We start from the raw sequence: 14,698 nt of genomic DNA, 5'->3' as shown, positions 1-14,698 counted from the left end.
TGGTATTCTGAGTTTTTTCAGTGTGTTGCTATGTGGTTGCTAGGGTGTTGGTACAGTAAATGGTGTTTAGAATGATTGCTATGACATTGCACTGTGGTTACTACGGTATGCTACAGAGTATTTTTTTAGCGCATTGCTTTGTGGTTGCCAGGTGCCTACTGGCCAAAGTTAAAGAGCTCTTTGATTGCAGGAGTAGAACTGATCTATAATCATCATTGAATGTGGTAAATGCCCTCATTACGCACAGTCCGCAACTAAATAATCACTTTATTTATACCCCTCAAGCGGTCAAACTCCTACATTCAGCATTGACCACAATTCTCACATCTTTGAGGTTCCAAAGCTATGGCAAGCAATGCAATGACACATCCCGTGTTACCTTTACCATCAGCACCCTCATTAGCCGAGGATGTGAGCAAGAGGCCATAATACGGAGAAGTTCTCCGCTGGCAAACGCCGCTCCGGCTTGTGCATTTGGAAGCCTCATTGCCCAGGTTTCCAGCAGTCTTTGATAGCTCGCAGAAAGGCCCTTTTGAAAGTAATACAAGTCAAGGGCTTCTGCTAAAGTAGCATGACTCACCTCTCGTTTGCCAGATGAAAAGATAGTCGGTGAGATTGTGTTCTCGCACATTTCTTTCATCCACCCTCTTTCTATGATGCTCGTTTTAGCACTCGCATTTCTAATTCATTCCATCTGAATGTCTTTTATAATGGCTACATCAACTAATAGTGCTTTTTGAGTGTAGTTGAAAAGCAGGGGAACGATTCATGTTCTTTGATCCATTTTCATCAGCGCTTTAAATGATGTTCTGATACATTCAATATAAAATTAATCTGATGTATTGCCATTTCTGGTTTAATGTTAGCAGCCTCACTAATCTCATTTAATGGCCATTATGACTTAAAATCATGATCGACCGTATCTAATTATTTAATGCCTTTATGACTCGCAGGTTCAGCTCATGAAAACAAACGGTGTACTGTCCAAATTGGAGTTTCTTCAGAGGATTGCTGGGAAAAAACAAATCATTAGCGATCATAAATCCACTTATGGAAATGTTACAGTATACAAAGACGTTTTGAGAAAGGTTCATTCTACAAAACGGCTGTCAGTTGTGTCCTTCATGTGTAAAAAGCAACTTTAACTCATTCCCCGCCAGCTTTTTTATTTTAAATGATAGAACAGACTCTCTGCTTTAAAACACCCAAAAAGACCTTAATTTGTCTTCTTTTTTAACCTTTTACTGTATATATGGGTAGGTTTCTTTAAAAATACCAAATTCTGAGTAAAAATGCATTTTTATAAAGGAATTTTGTTAGAGATCAGATTCAGAACAATTATCAAAACATACACAGAGTTTAAAATGTTGTTAAATTATGGTTCTTTTACATTGAATAGTACCCCACGGTTTGGTTTGGGTCGCGTCAGCTTACTTTTGGGAGCTTTTCCACTGGTAACAGTACGTAGTACCCAATACTTTTTTAGTACCACCTCGGTTGGGGTTCCAAGCGACCCGAGCTGATACCAAAGGTGACGCGAAAACACTGTAGATCACCGATTGGTCTGAGAGAATCGTCACTACCAGCGTTATCGGTATAATGATTAGCTTTACCTTCATGTTAGCTTGCGGTGTCTTGAGTAAACCTGTCATCATCTGTGCTCTGCTGTGCTCTGACGCCACCGGTGTTTGTACAGAAACTGTCATGTGAGACATATAGATATGTATACTAGATGTCGCCTTGGCTATGGCAGTTCATTGGATCGAATGCGTCAAATAGAGCCGCCATCTTGAAACAGGGGAGTCCCGCATCAGCGTCATTGTAGGCAATGGTGTAATGGAAATAAAATCACCATAAATCGTCATGAACACGATTTTCTTGGTTTTCTTTTGGTTTGTTTCAACAGTCATACATATTTTAAGCATTGAGTCCAGAAACAAATTTAAGTTTTGATATTATGAAAATCTACTTCTTCTAACTATAATGCATAGTGCTAGTAGGCCTAACATCCACACACAGCACAAAAGTCTGGCATCGTCATGTATTCGGAGTACAGGCGGAGATAGTAGCATTACCTCACTACGTCCTATGACAAGACCCCTGTTTCAAGATGGCGGCGGTTTTGACGCATGCTTAGAACCCCAAGGCGACATAGTGTATGATGTGAGACAGAGGTAGTGATAAACGCGATGTGCAAACATCTATTTGGGGTGGCCAATTTTAATTTTGAAGAAATAAATGAATGAATGGGATGTATAGCATTCCAACAACACTAACCAAGCCAAAGCGAGGTGAGCTGACCCGACCTGACCAAAACCAAACTGTGGGGTACTATGCAATGGAAAAGCGGCATTCGTTTTTGCTTTAGTTTTAGTAAAAATTTTGTATTTTTTATAAGTGCATAATAGCGGAAATACAGATTACCGCAAAACTTGTCAGAAGTGTCATTGGCAGGGATATGTTTTCTTTTAATTGACGAGATAACTCGTAAATGGGGGGAAAGGGTTAATTTATTGGTGCCAACTTTTTCCTGTTAAATTTAAGACATTTTAAACATAAACTATAAACAGTTAATATAAGATCATCATCCTTTAAAGAAGTGAACTTCTTAAGGTCAAGTAAAAGTCTTTATGTTTTATGTTATTTTTCTCAGAAGAGATGATCTAAAAATGTCCATCCTGTTATCATAATTTTGTAACAATTGTAACATTTGTAGAAATATCTGCATTAAACTCACATTACAAGAAGCATCTTGTATTTGCATGACCTTGAGCCAAACTATTCCAAATTAAATGGTAAAATCCCTGTCCAGTTAACATCAACTCTGTTACCTTACTGAAGACATAGTTATAACATAAAAATGGAAAAAGGACCTGTTTTATAAAATGACCCAGAGGGCATTGAGAAAGAAAAAGTGTTAGGTTGAATTAGACAGCAGGAGAAAATAGTTTGAGAGAGAGAGAGAGAGAGAGAGAGAGAGAGAGAGAGAGAGAGAGAGAGAGAGAGAGAGAGAGAGGCCGATTGAGGACTGCATCTTCTCCAGAGCTCCGGGGTGGAACAGATGTGTCCTTGTCCCTCCTCCAGGCCAGGCCGACCCAGCCGTGCACGGCCACTGACAGAGCAAACAGGCTGGAAAAATGGGTAAAAGTGGAAAGCTAAATATTGGCGTTATGTCCCCAGTAATAGAGAGGCCATGAAATTGATTTGATTCTGCCAAGCTGTTCCTGGGGGATAACACTGCCCCTCCAACCTCACCTCACCACCCGATGTCCCCTACTGAACCCCCCACTCTACCCCTCCCCTTCCGAAACAAAGAGCCATGTAAGATTTTGTCCCCCTGCAGAATAATTGCTGCCTTGAAACCTAAAGACATTCGGCTAAAATGCATTTCTGTTTAGTTTTTGATTAGAAGGCCTGCAAAATCATCTCTACAATATTTCTGTTCATGTAGTTCAATTGGTAGAGCATTGGATTAGCACTGCAACCCAATCTTATGGCATTTTGTCATATGATCAAAAATATTTGATTTATTTATTCGTGTTCATGGACACAAATTTTATCATTTTTTCGTGTGAATGAGCACAAATTTCTATATATTGTTTTTCGTGTCTCCGAGCACAACTTTTTCATGACATTTTATCTATTTGTTTCTATTTTTCTTTTTCGATGGGGTTAGTATGACTTTCTGTTACATTTCAGACATCCTAACCCAAACCCCAAATCTAACCCCAAGCGACAATGGTAAAAAAAAGGAGAAATAAAAAACTAATAGTAAAGCACACAAAATTATAAAAAAAGCTTTTTAAATGCACAATAATTTTTGCACAATACCGCCAAGATCTTTGAATTAACACTACATGATGTATATGCTTTCTCTGAATAGTTAATTTGTTTCTTTCAAAACTTTCCAAATCTACCACATATGATATTGAAATCCAACAAATGCTTTTGGGGCGAAGAGGGAACCACTTAGAAAAAGTGGAGTTCACCGGAGCCACAATTAGCAGCTGTATTGACAGGCCACAGCAGGCTACGTGTTTACAATTGTCTGAGAGATGTTTTAGTCGTGTCAAGAGTCGGCCCCGTTCACAAGAGGCTGATAAGTGGGACTAAAACTAATATTTACCGTGAGTGAAATGCAGCCTCACAGGAAACTGAAAAACAGTTCATATCACCGCAGTCTGTTTGGTGTTTGTTTCAGGTGTTTGTTTGTTTTTAAAGGCATTATTCATGAAATAAGAGCAGAACCAATTTCTTTGTAAAATCGTTTGTAGAACCATTATCATCATGGTATGCAAATTGTTGCATTCAGCTCAGTGTGACAATTTGTGTAAGAATGAATTTATGAAAGACTTACTAGAAATTAGTAATGTTTTTGTTTCGAGATCTTTTTATTCCAGTTTTACAGTCGGCTGGCTGAGGCTATTCTTGAATGGTACCGTTATGCTTCGATTGCAAAGTGTTTTTTGTTCTATTTAAATTATTTTTTCTTGTGGATTACTATTTTTCCCCCAATATGCTTTTGCTTGCAATAACTATACCCGTGTAGATATTTTTACACTTGCAACGTAGACAGCATTGCACACATAGGGCCACACAGTGGTGTATTCTAAATTTTTGTACTGAGTTTACTGTGGTTTCCCTCTCACCTTACTGTATATACTGTATACTGTATATAAACGACTGTATATGATGTTTAACCCGCCAAAGTAGCAAGTGGAGCATGCTAATGGTTAGTGATTCAGATGTCAATTTCTGAATGAAACTGAAAGTTTTGTCATAAAAAGACGCCTTTACGCATCTGTTGTCACGCTTTTTTAAGTAGGTATATTGAAATACTTGACCTTTCAAAGTGGGTTTACGGCGTATACCTGCGTACCGCGTAGACCAAGAGACCAGAAATTTTTAACTGAGTGGACCTTGGTGAAATAGGGTGGACCTTAATGCCTACTCTCAAATTACATCATTTTACAATATAGTAGTGATTAAATGCATTACATTACGCTTTTTTGAGTCATGGATCGAATAAGTTTCGGATTAGCAAAAATGGATATAAGGAAAATAAAATAAGAATTTATCAAGAAATTATAAGCATAATAGAAAAGAACAAAGTTATAACATATATAAAGTATAACAGTAGTATTTAGGAAAATAAATATAATCAAACGAATAACAACACTGTTTTCTTCATTCTATAAATTAAATGCAATTAATCTTTTTAAAGCTACAGCTGTGGTTTTCCTTTTGTCTTCTGTTGTTTGATTAACATAAGGAAACAAACATAAGCAGATTTCATAAGCTTGAGGGTATACTGCCACTTTAAGACCGTATAAGCACGGATCCATGTGCTGTTTGCGTTCACTTTAACACATAACTGACTGTTTTCATGATAATACTTCTAAGGACTGTGTTTTTTTTTTCTGAGATAATTTGGGGTGTTTGTGTCCTATCAAGTGCAGAGATTCTGTGTTTGCGTGCTTTTTAAAAAATGCTTGTCTCTGTGCGTCCACGTATGAGTGTGTGTCCACTTGAATTCATACTCATGTGCATATTTACACAAAGAAAACAGCTCACTTCAACATCTTGCACTCAAAAGGTTTAAAATGAATGGAATGTTAACATTTGTAAGGCAAATTATAAACTCTGAATGATTATTATTTGAGCTATTATTATTATTATGAAATATATTATTATCATTTATGCGTGATTTCTTCTGCTTTTATTTTGTGTCTCTTCTAACTGGGTGGGCCAGCCGTCAATCTGATTGGGCCAGTGCCACCCTGGCCCTTATGTAGCCTCGCCACTGACGTTAACTACACCACTGGGGCCACATGACTTTGTGAGTGGATAAGGGACAGTATTTTCAGTAGTTTTTCCAGTAACATAATTAATGGGATAGTTCACCCAAAAATGAAGACTCCGTCATCATTTTGCTGTTACAAAACAGATCAGAAGCCCCATTGACATCCATAGTAAAAAAAAAAGAATACTATGGAGGTCAACGGGGCCTCCGATCGGTCTGGTCACAAACATTCCTCAAAATATCTTCCTTTGTGTTTATCAGAACAAAAACATTTATACCAGTTTATAACCAGTGTTGAGAAAAGTTACTTTTAAAAGTAATCCATTACAAAATTAAGTTACTCCCCCAAAAAGTAACTAATTGCGTTACTTAGTTACTTTTCTTGGAAAGTAATACTTATGTTACTTTTGCGTTACTTTTTCTTACTTTGCTGAGGCTTGATCTCTTTCAGGCCATGCAGGTGTTTTTATGACTGAGAAGGTCTGCATATTTCTGCCACAAACATGTCAAGCTTTGTACTGCGCGCACGCATAGAGTATGTAATTCTATGTGACTACATTCAGTTTAATTCATTAATTTAGTTTTTTTATCAAATTAATTTAACTGAAAAGTAACTTGCATTACTTTTTTAAGTAACTCAAATATTAATGTGTACATGTGTAAATGCATTACTTTACTCGTTACATCGGAAAAGTAATATTTTTACGTAATGCATGTTACTTGTAATGCGTTACCCCCAACACTGTTTGTAACAACATGAAAGTGAGTAAATAATGACAGAATTTTCATTTTTGGGTGAACAATCCCTTTAACAAATGTTATGTTTGTTTATTTGAGGAATAGAAACTCAAGTATTGTGGTAAGAAGTATTGTGTTACAAAAAGTTCTTTAAAGGAACAGTATGTAGGATTGTGGCCAAAACTGGTATTGCAATCACAAAACTTGTGGCTAAAACTGGTACTGCAATCACACAACTGGTGGCCAATACACAACATGACAACATAGACATCAGTTGAGGGCTGCAACTCCACTTTTTAAATGACAATATCCTGGCCGGACAACTGTTGTCAGTGATATAAGTATTTGAAATGAAAATAATTTCCTAACGTCTAGTGACATATCAGGGCCATTCTATGATTAATTGATATTCATTTCTTACATACTGTTCCTTTAAGCAGCACGTTCATTTTAATAATGTGATTGGTTTTCTCATATTTGCAAAACATCCAGGATTTCTGGAAAAAAGCTGCAGAGACACAGACAAAAGCGATGTCAACTGTTTCATTTCAAACAAGAATTGTCAATTCTTCAGTCCCAAATCTCGCACATGTGCAGTGCAGCGTCTGCTTAAATATTCAACACTAGCTGCTATATACAGTAGACCATATTTTCATTTATCTGAATGTTAAGCAGTCAGTCCTATTGTTCAATTCTACAGCTAATCTTGTCCTAAAGACTTTTTTTTGATTATGCATTAGCAGCAGATGAAAGGTTATTAGGGCCACTAATATGAGGGTTTGGAGGGTGTCTGTGTTGAAGAATAGGAGGGAACCCATAAGAGACAAGGCTAATTATCATCCATCCTTCTACGTGAACTCAACCATCTGCCAGTATCACCCAGTTATTGTCTATTGGCTTTCAATCATGAATGGACCGCTGCAGCCAAAGATGTGTGTTTTAATTAGAGAGCTGCTCTATAATTATATTTATATTATAATAATGACTTTGATGAAGCGTTTGAGTGGATGTCCTTCATTGTTCACTAAAATGATAATATTTAATTATGATGTTTGAACACTGCAGATTTGAGCAGGCCGAGTGGTTCTCCGTCTCTTTGACACGCACATGGGCACGCCAACACGGACTTGCTCACATTTTTACTGTCTTTGTTAAGCACACACAAATACCTAGCTGTGCACAAAGGAAACATCCCATACGTGCAAATTAAAAGGTAATGCATTGCATAGAGGCAAGAAAAAATTTATTTATAATGCGGACAAGGCGAGAAACTTTTATTATAAATAATTATTACACGGCTCATTGGAATGCTTGATTCTGATTGGCCAGTCGCGACATTTGCAGGTTTGTTATTCCCAGATAATAATCGCTCAAAACTAATAACACACGGTAACCTGGATGCTGCAAATTGTTTTGAAGGGTACAGTTTAACATTACACAAATATTTATTATAAATATGTTTTTTAATAACATGAGATTATATTTACAAATGATTAAAGCAAATAGTGTGTTTGTGACATTTAAGCATCTTGTTTTATCTTAAAACCAAAAGGAAACGGGTTTTCCTCTCTAAAGGTCTGCATTTGTTAAAAATGAGCTATTAAAATATTTCAAATCAATATTTAATGTTCCTTACCTTACTTATGAGGTAAATAGCCATGTAATAAGCATGATCATTTACTGAACTTTATAAAACGCCTCGTTCTGGTTCTTCATTCTGATTGGTTGAACCGCGTTCTAAGCCGTGATAAAATACCCCGGTAAACCCACGGTTCAGACCGCATCACAAGTATCACTGCGCCACTGTTGCTGCGTACTGATTTATGAAAATAAACATCACAGTCTTTAATCATTTTTTTATTTTTCTACCTTTGCACAATTATGGCGATATCCAGATAAATGTCAATAAATAAAACATTTCGTCAATAAAGAGAAAACGTTCTCTGAAGTTTTTTTTTGTCTTATTGATATTTCCGCTATTATCCACAAGATGGCAATCTTATCCAACTTAAACACTGAGGCATTCACTCGACACAACAGCGTTGTGGTGGATTTAGCGTGACGTGTGTTTTGATCAGGCTCTGAATCTGAACTCTTACAAAGTTCTTCACAAAAATGGAATTATCTCCGCATTTAGCTGAAAATTTGAGAGGTGATAACTGATAAGAGAACAAATTAAGGTAGGATGAAACGTTTTTTGATGTTGTTGGAAAGCGGATGGACTGTTCTTTCATTTTATATTTATGTTTATTTAAAGAAGAGAATTTTTCTGTAAGGCATTCAACTAAAACTGGGTGGCAACTTAAAAAAAACCGCTGACGGGGAAAGAGTTAATCATGCTTCCAAGCATATTTGATCATCACTTCAACAGTTGCACGATATAAATGTTAATGTATATTTTAGATGAATGTTGATATATAAAAATAAACACCACAGCCTTTAATCATATTTTCATTGCGCATTTGCTGCGTCTCTGTTGTTTGGGAACTGCGCTCTGTTGTTGCAGTCACACTTGATTCTGAGGAACTACTTTGTTTGGCGGAAGAGTAATATTTGTACTAATATAATTACAACTTATTTGTGTTTTATCTTATAAAATCCCGCTAACGTTATGCATATGAAGTAACCGTTTTATAAACGCAATAAACCCCTCGAAGCGTTGGGTTACCAGTGCATTTTATAACAGCTAAGGGGGTTCCGCTTCGCGTCGTGCCTAACAACGCCCCTTAGCTGTTATAAAATGCACCGGCAACCCACTGCTTCTTGGGGTTTATTGCTTTAGTATACAAGACCCTCCGCTTAGTAAACTGTAGTAACTTTTTGTATGTATACTGTAGTACATTAAAATTACTAATTTTTTCGAATGTATATTACAGTATTCTGTAGTATTAACTTGTGAATTGATAAATTGTAGTAAATACTACAAAATCATTTTTATTATGGTATAGTTCAAAAACACTATTTTTAAAACAGTTTACTATAGTAAATACTAAAGTACTGTATGTTTTATGTGGCTGTTTTATGAAATGCCCAAAAATATCAATCAAATATTCAGTGTAGTTGAATGAATACACTCTCAGAAATAAAGGTACAAAAGTTGTCACTGGGGCAGTACCCTTTCAAAAAGGTACACCTTTGTACCCAAAGAGTACATATTAGTACTTTGAACTGCCAAAATGTACCTTTAAAGGTACATATTTGTTCCTAAATGGTACATATTAGGACCTTTTTTAAAGGGTATTGCCCCAGTGACAGCTTCGTACCTTTATTTTTGACAGTGTACACAATATTTAATATTGCAGTCCTATTCACATGTTTTACAACATACCTGTTCCCTTCCTGTGTACTGCACGCTTAAAGTGAATTAAAGGGCTCTTTGTAGCGAGCAATTAATCCCTGATGCTGAATCTTGTAATAACGCCGTAAAGATCCACTAAACCAGGGAAAAGGATGGTAGACCCTTTCATCCAACCTTGCACCCAGGGCCAGGTGTGGCTGTAGCATTAGTTCACACTGCCTGGAGACCAAATTATTCCCCTGATTGATTGAGTTTCAAGGCATAAACCGGCACGGTTGGCGGCGGACGGCGCTTCGCTCACTCGGCTTTACGACTCTCTGTCTCGTTTCCACCCAAACATGAACGGCAGCACAGAGATAAGTGACTTAAGTGTACTACAAAGTGTAGGGAGCGTGGGGCTGCATTTCCATATCGCCTTTGTGTTAGTGATGCCGGTCATGGTTGGCATTAACTCTATAGTGTTCTGCTGGATAATCTTTCGGGCTGTTGGTGGATATATCCAAGCGCGACTTTATTTATGGAAGTTTTGCTGCAGAGTCCCTTATGCCTCTGGCCTTGTTTTTTCTGCTTGTGTTATATGTGAACTTTGTGATTTGTGAGGCGTTATAGAAAGTGGAGAAATTTGTTTAATGAATGAAGGTCTTATAATGTGTCTTGTGATGCTGAAGACAAAATAAATGTAAAAGAACTAAATACTGAAAAATAATACAGACTTTAAAATATACAATATCAATTTTAGGGAAATGTAATGCATGCACACTAGTTAGTGGAAGTGCCTGACTAAAATAGCAGTGAATATCATATCATACATTAACATATCAAAGTAATACTTTTGCTTTTTTCAATCTACATTTTTTATCATCATGAGTGAATCAATCAGCACTCTCTCTCTCTCTCTCTCTCTCTCTCTCTCTCTCTCTCTCTCTCTCTCTCTCTCTCTCTCTCTCTCTCTCTCAGAAATGTGTCTGCATGTATTGCAAATAACACATTCTTACACATTTCTAAAGTATGATCGCTGTAAAACCTGTAAAGTGCTAATTCAACATGATACCACACCATGTCTGCACTGTAAGCAGTCTATGACAGAACTATCGCTTCTGTTTAAAAATCAATAAAGCTGTTTTGAAATGCAGCTCGCTCATAATACAAACACCTTGGACTAGAAATACAAGAAAGAGAGCAGCAGTAATATAAATGAAGATGGATATAACAAACTACATGATCACCACTTTACAGCACAACTTTTACATTTATAATCTGAATTTCTAGAGGTCTGTGTGTCGTCATAGCTTTGTACATATTGTCTATTGTTCTATATTTAACATATCCTAAAGCAAATGCTTACATTCAGTAAAACTTATATGATGTAGCCTATGTTGCGGATAAATTATTTTATGTTCTTTCTTTGTGGACGATACTGCATTTTCACAACAACTGCGAATTATTTATTACAACTGTGGTGAATATTGACTTTGAACCTGGCTTAGCTAACTGCTAAGTAGTTATGAATGGCAAATGTCTGTACATTTCTTTAAATAAAGTATATAGGTCATAATACAATACTGGTCAGTACTATCTGCAAGTTAAAGTTTTTCAGATTTGCAACTTTTCGAATGTCATTGTCAAATGAGAAAAAAGTGATTTTTGGTGTTTTGGTAACATGGGAAAATGATAATTGTGTCTTTTTCCAAATGGACATACTGTTGTTTTTAGCAGTTGTGCAATTTAAATCATAAATGGATGTAATAAGGCCCAGATATAATTTTGTATATAAATAATTCAACTGTGGGCATGTGATTTTGGATCAGTATTGTGTTTTGACACTTATTTATATAGTAAAAATTTAACACTTTACAATAAGGTTGTATTTGTTAACATTACTAAATGTATTAGCTAACATGAATTAACAATATCGTAAACAATATCGTTTTCATCATTTATTAATCTTTGTTAACGTTTGTTTATGCCAATAGAGTTATTCATGTTAGTTAATAGTGCATTAACTAATTAACTAATGTTAGCAGATACAACATGTGAATTTAAAAATATATAAGTAAATGCTGAAATTAACATGAACTAAGATGAATAAATGATATGATAATATTGTTCATTGTTAGGTCATGTTAGCTAATGCCTAATTATTGTTAACAAATGCAACCTTATTGTAAAGTGTTGCCATAATATCATATACAAACTTTTAAGTTGATACGTAAATATGTTTAGTTTCATTTTTATTCCTTTATACAGTATAATGCATTATATCCAAACATGATGGAGAGTCATTTTGACTAGACTTTTATATGCCACTGATGTCAAATCATATCAGCTGGACATTGGTATACATATTTAGCTTACAGTCCATCTTTGATTTCATGCCAACAAATGAAGTGATTTATATTTCTTCAATCATAAAGTGGCCACCAATGTTCCTGTTTCTTCTCAGGTTAATGTTAAGTCATTTCACTGTTAACTTCTGTTTCATTTATTTCACATTATAACAGAAATCTACATAGTTTATCATAGTAACTTGGCCACATACGCTTAGTAGCATATCCAAAAGGCTGATCTTGTGTCGGGCGTTCCTGCTGTGTCCTCAGAACAGCTAAGCTAAGGAACAGTGTGGTCACCCATGCAAAAATACCCAGAGTGCATTAGGGTTACTGCAGCCTCCTATGTACTCCAGAGATGCACACAGTATGCTCTGCATAACAGCAACTGCACAAACTCTCCAACAACACACAGTTTATGAATCAGAAAATGTTGAGAGGTTGCTTGATCCTACTTTTTTCTAATTTATCCTCTCCTCTTATTTTTTCCCTTTCCTTTTTTACCATCTCCTCCCCTTTACTTGCTCCACTTCTCTTTTTTTCCCCCACACTCATTTTTTTCATCTTCCCCCTTCTTCTCAACTCTCCTTTTCCCAATCTCTTATTACAACTCCCTTTTTCCACACTTCACATATCCATCACAACTTCTGTTTTCCTCTTGTCTTGTCCCAACCAAACTTCCGTTATCTGTTTTTCCTTATTCTCTCAATCCATCGCAACTCCCCTTTTCTACTCTTTTCCTCTCCATTCATGTCAAAACAACCCCCCTTTTCCATTCTTTCCCAATCCTCTCAATCCATCACAACAACTTTTTTTCACTCTTGTCCTCTCCTCTCATCCCAACCCACCTTTTCCTCTCATCCCAATTCCACTTTTTCTACTCTTTCCCTATCCTCTTCCTATCGCTTATTTTATCTGCTCTTTTCTCTCCTTTTCCCAACCCACCTCCCCTTTCCACTCTTTTCTTCTCAATCCATCACAACTGCCCTTTTTCACTATTTTCCTCTTCTCTCATCCCAACACAACCCCCTTTCCCACTTTTTCCCTATCCTCTCAATCTATCACAACTCCCCTTTTTCACTCATCCCAACTCCATTTTTCTACTCTTTCCTTATCCTCTCAATCCATCACAACAACTTTTTCCACTCTTGTACTCTCCTCTCATCCTAACCCACCTTTTCTCTCATCCCAACCCAACTCCCCTTTTTCTACTCTTTCCTTATCCTCTTTCTATCGTTTATTTTATCTGCTCTTTTCTCTCCTTTTTCCAAACCACCCTACCCCTTTCCAAACTTTTCCTCTCCTCTTAATCCATCACAACTCCCCTTTACCACTTTTTTCCTCTTCTCTCATCCCAACACAACCCCCTTTCCCACTATTTCCCTATTCTCTCAATCCATCCCAACTTTTTTCCACTCTCATCCCAACCCAACTCCCTTTTCCCACTCTTTCCCTATCCTCTCAATCTATCACAACTCCCCTTTTTCACTCATCCCAACTCTCTTTTTCTACTCTTTCCTTATCCTCTCAATCCATCACAACAACTTTTTTCCACTCTTGTACTCTCCTCTCATCCTAACCCACCTTTTCTCTCATCCCAACCCAACTCCCCTTTTTCTACTCTTTCCCTATCCTCTTCCTATCCCTTATTTTATCTTTTTCACTCTTTTCCTCTTCTCTCATCCCAACACAACCCCTTTCCCATTTTTTCCCTATCCTCTCAATCCATCACAACTTATTTTTTTCACTCTTGTCCTCTACTATAATTCCAACCCAACTCCCCTTTTTCACTCTTTCCCTATCCTCTCAATCCATCACAACTCCCCTTCTCTACTCATCCCAACTCCCCTTTTTCTACTCTTTCCCAATCCTCTCAATCCATCACTACCGCTCTTTTCCACAATTTCCTTTCCTCTCATCCCAACCCAACACCCCTTTTCCATTCTTTCCCTATCCTCTCAATCCTTTCCCCACTATTTTGTTCTCCCCTTCTCCCTGTTCTCCTTCCCCACTTTTCCCCATCCCTCCACCCCGCACAGGTTTCCCGGCAACGGCATATGGTCCGGTGGCGGCAGCAGTGGCAGCAGCGCGTGGCTCAGGTAGGGGGGCCCGTGGAAGAGGCGGCTACGCAGCATACCCTCAGAGCACAGGGCCAGGTAAACGCTCTGGCCGTAGATCTGTGTGCTGCTGCTCTCTACATGCTGCTCTTAACTCTAGCCGCCTCTGTCCTCTCTCTCTTACACATACACACACACACATAAACACACACATTCTGTAGTTAAAGGGAAAGGGTACGACTTAAGGTTCCTGCCAGCTTCCCCTCCTTTCCCGTTGTAGATGTGATTTATGGCGCTGGCAGAAGTTGCCCCCTGGCTGATGGTCCGAGACCAGTTTTCCCCCGTTTTTCTTAATTTAGTTAATGTCAGAATTATGGTTGGTAGAACCGGTAACAGATCAGGGCGCATGGTGCGGCTTCTGCTCACGCGACGTCAAAGCGTTTGTTTCGCTAACATCCCTCCCTCCAACCCAACA

At 37.4% G+C, this 14,698-nt stretch overlaps 1 protein-coding gene across 18 annotated transcripts in view; it reads left to right on the top strand.

Moving 5' to 3' along the window:
* Positions 1 to 14,698, top strand: part of msi2b (musashi RNA-binding protein 2b) — a 332,893-nt gene that overhangs the window by 279,299 nt on the left and 38,896 nt on the right. For 11 of the 18 annotated variants that reach the window (XM_055196799.2, XM_055196803.2, XM_055196801.2 and 8 more), the window contains one exon: positions 14,206 to 14,322. The exons of 2 other annotated variants lie outside the window; for them this stretch is intronic. In XM_055196799.2, coding sequence (XP_055052774.1) covers positions 14,206 to 14,322 — 117 coding nt within the window. The remainder of the gene's footprint in view (positions 1 to 14,205; positions 14,323 to 14,698) is intronic. 5 more of the 18 variants (XM_055196805.2, XM_055196808.2, XM_055196806.2 and 2 more) reach the window with 1 other exon arrangement.

Source organism: Misgurnus anguillicaudatus, chromosome 24 (assembly GCF_027580225.2).
Source record: "Misgurnus anguillicaudatus chromosome 24, ASM2758022v2, whole genome shotgun sequence".
Taxonomy (NCBI): Eukaryota; Metazoa; Chordata; class Actinopteri; order Cypriniformes; family Cobitidae; genus Misgurnus; species Misgurnus anguillicaudatus.
The sequence above is the reverse complement of the archived record's forward strand: the minus strand, read 5'-3'. Positions and strand labels throughout refer to the sequence as shown.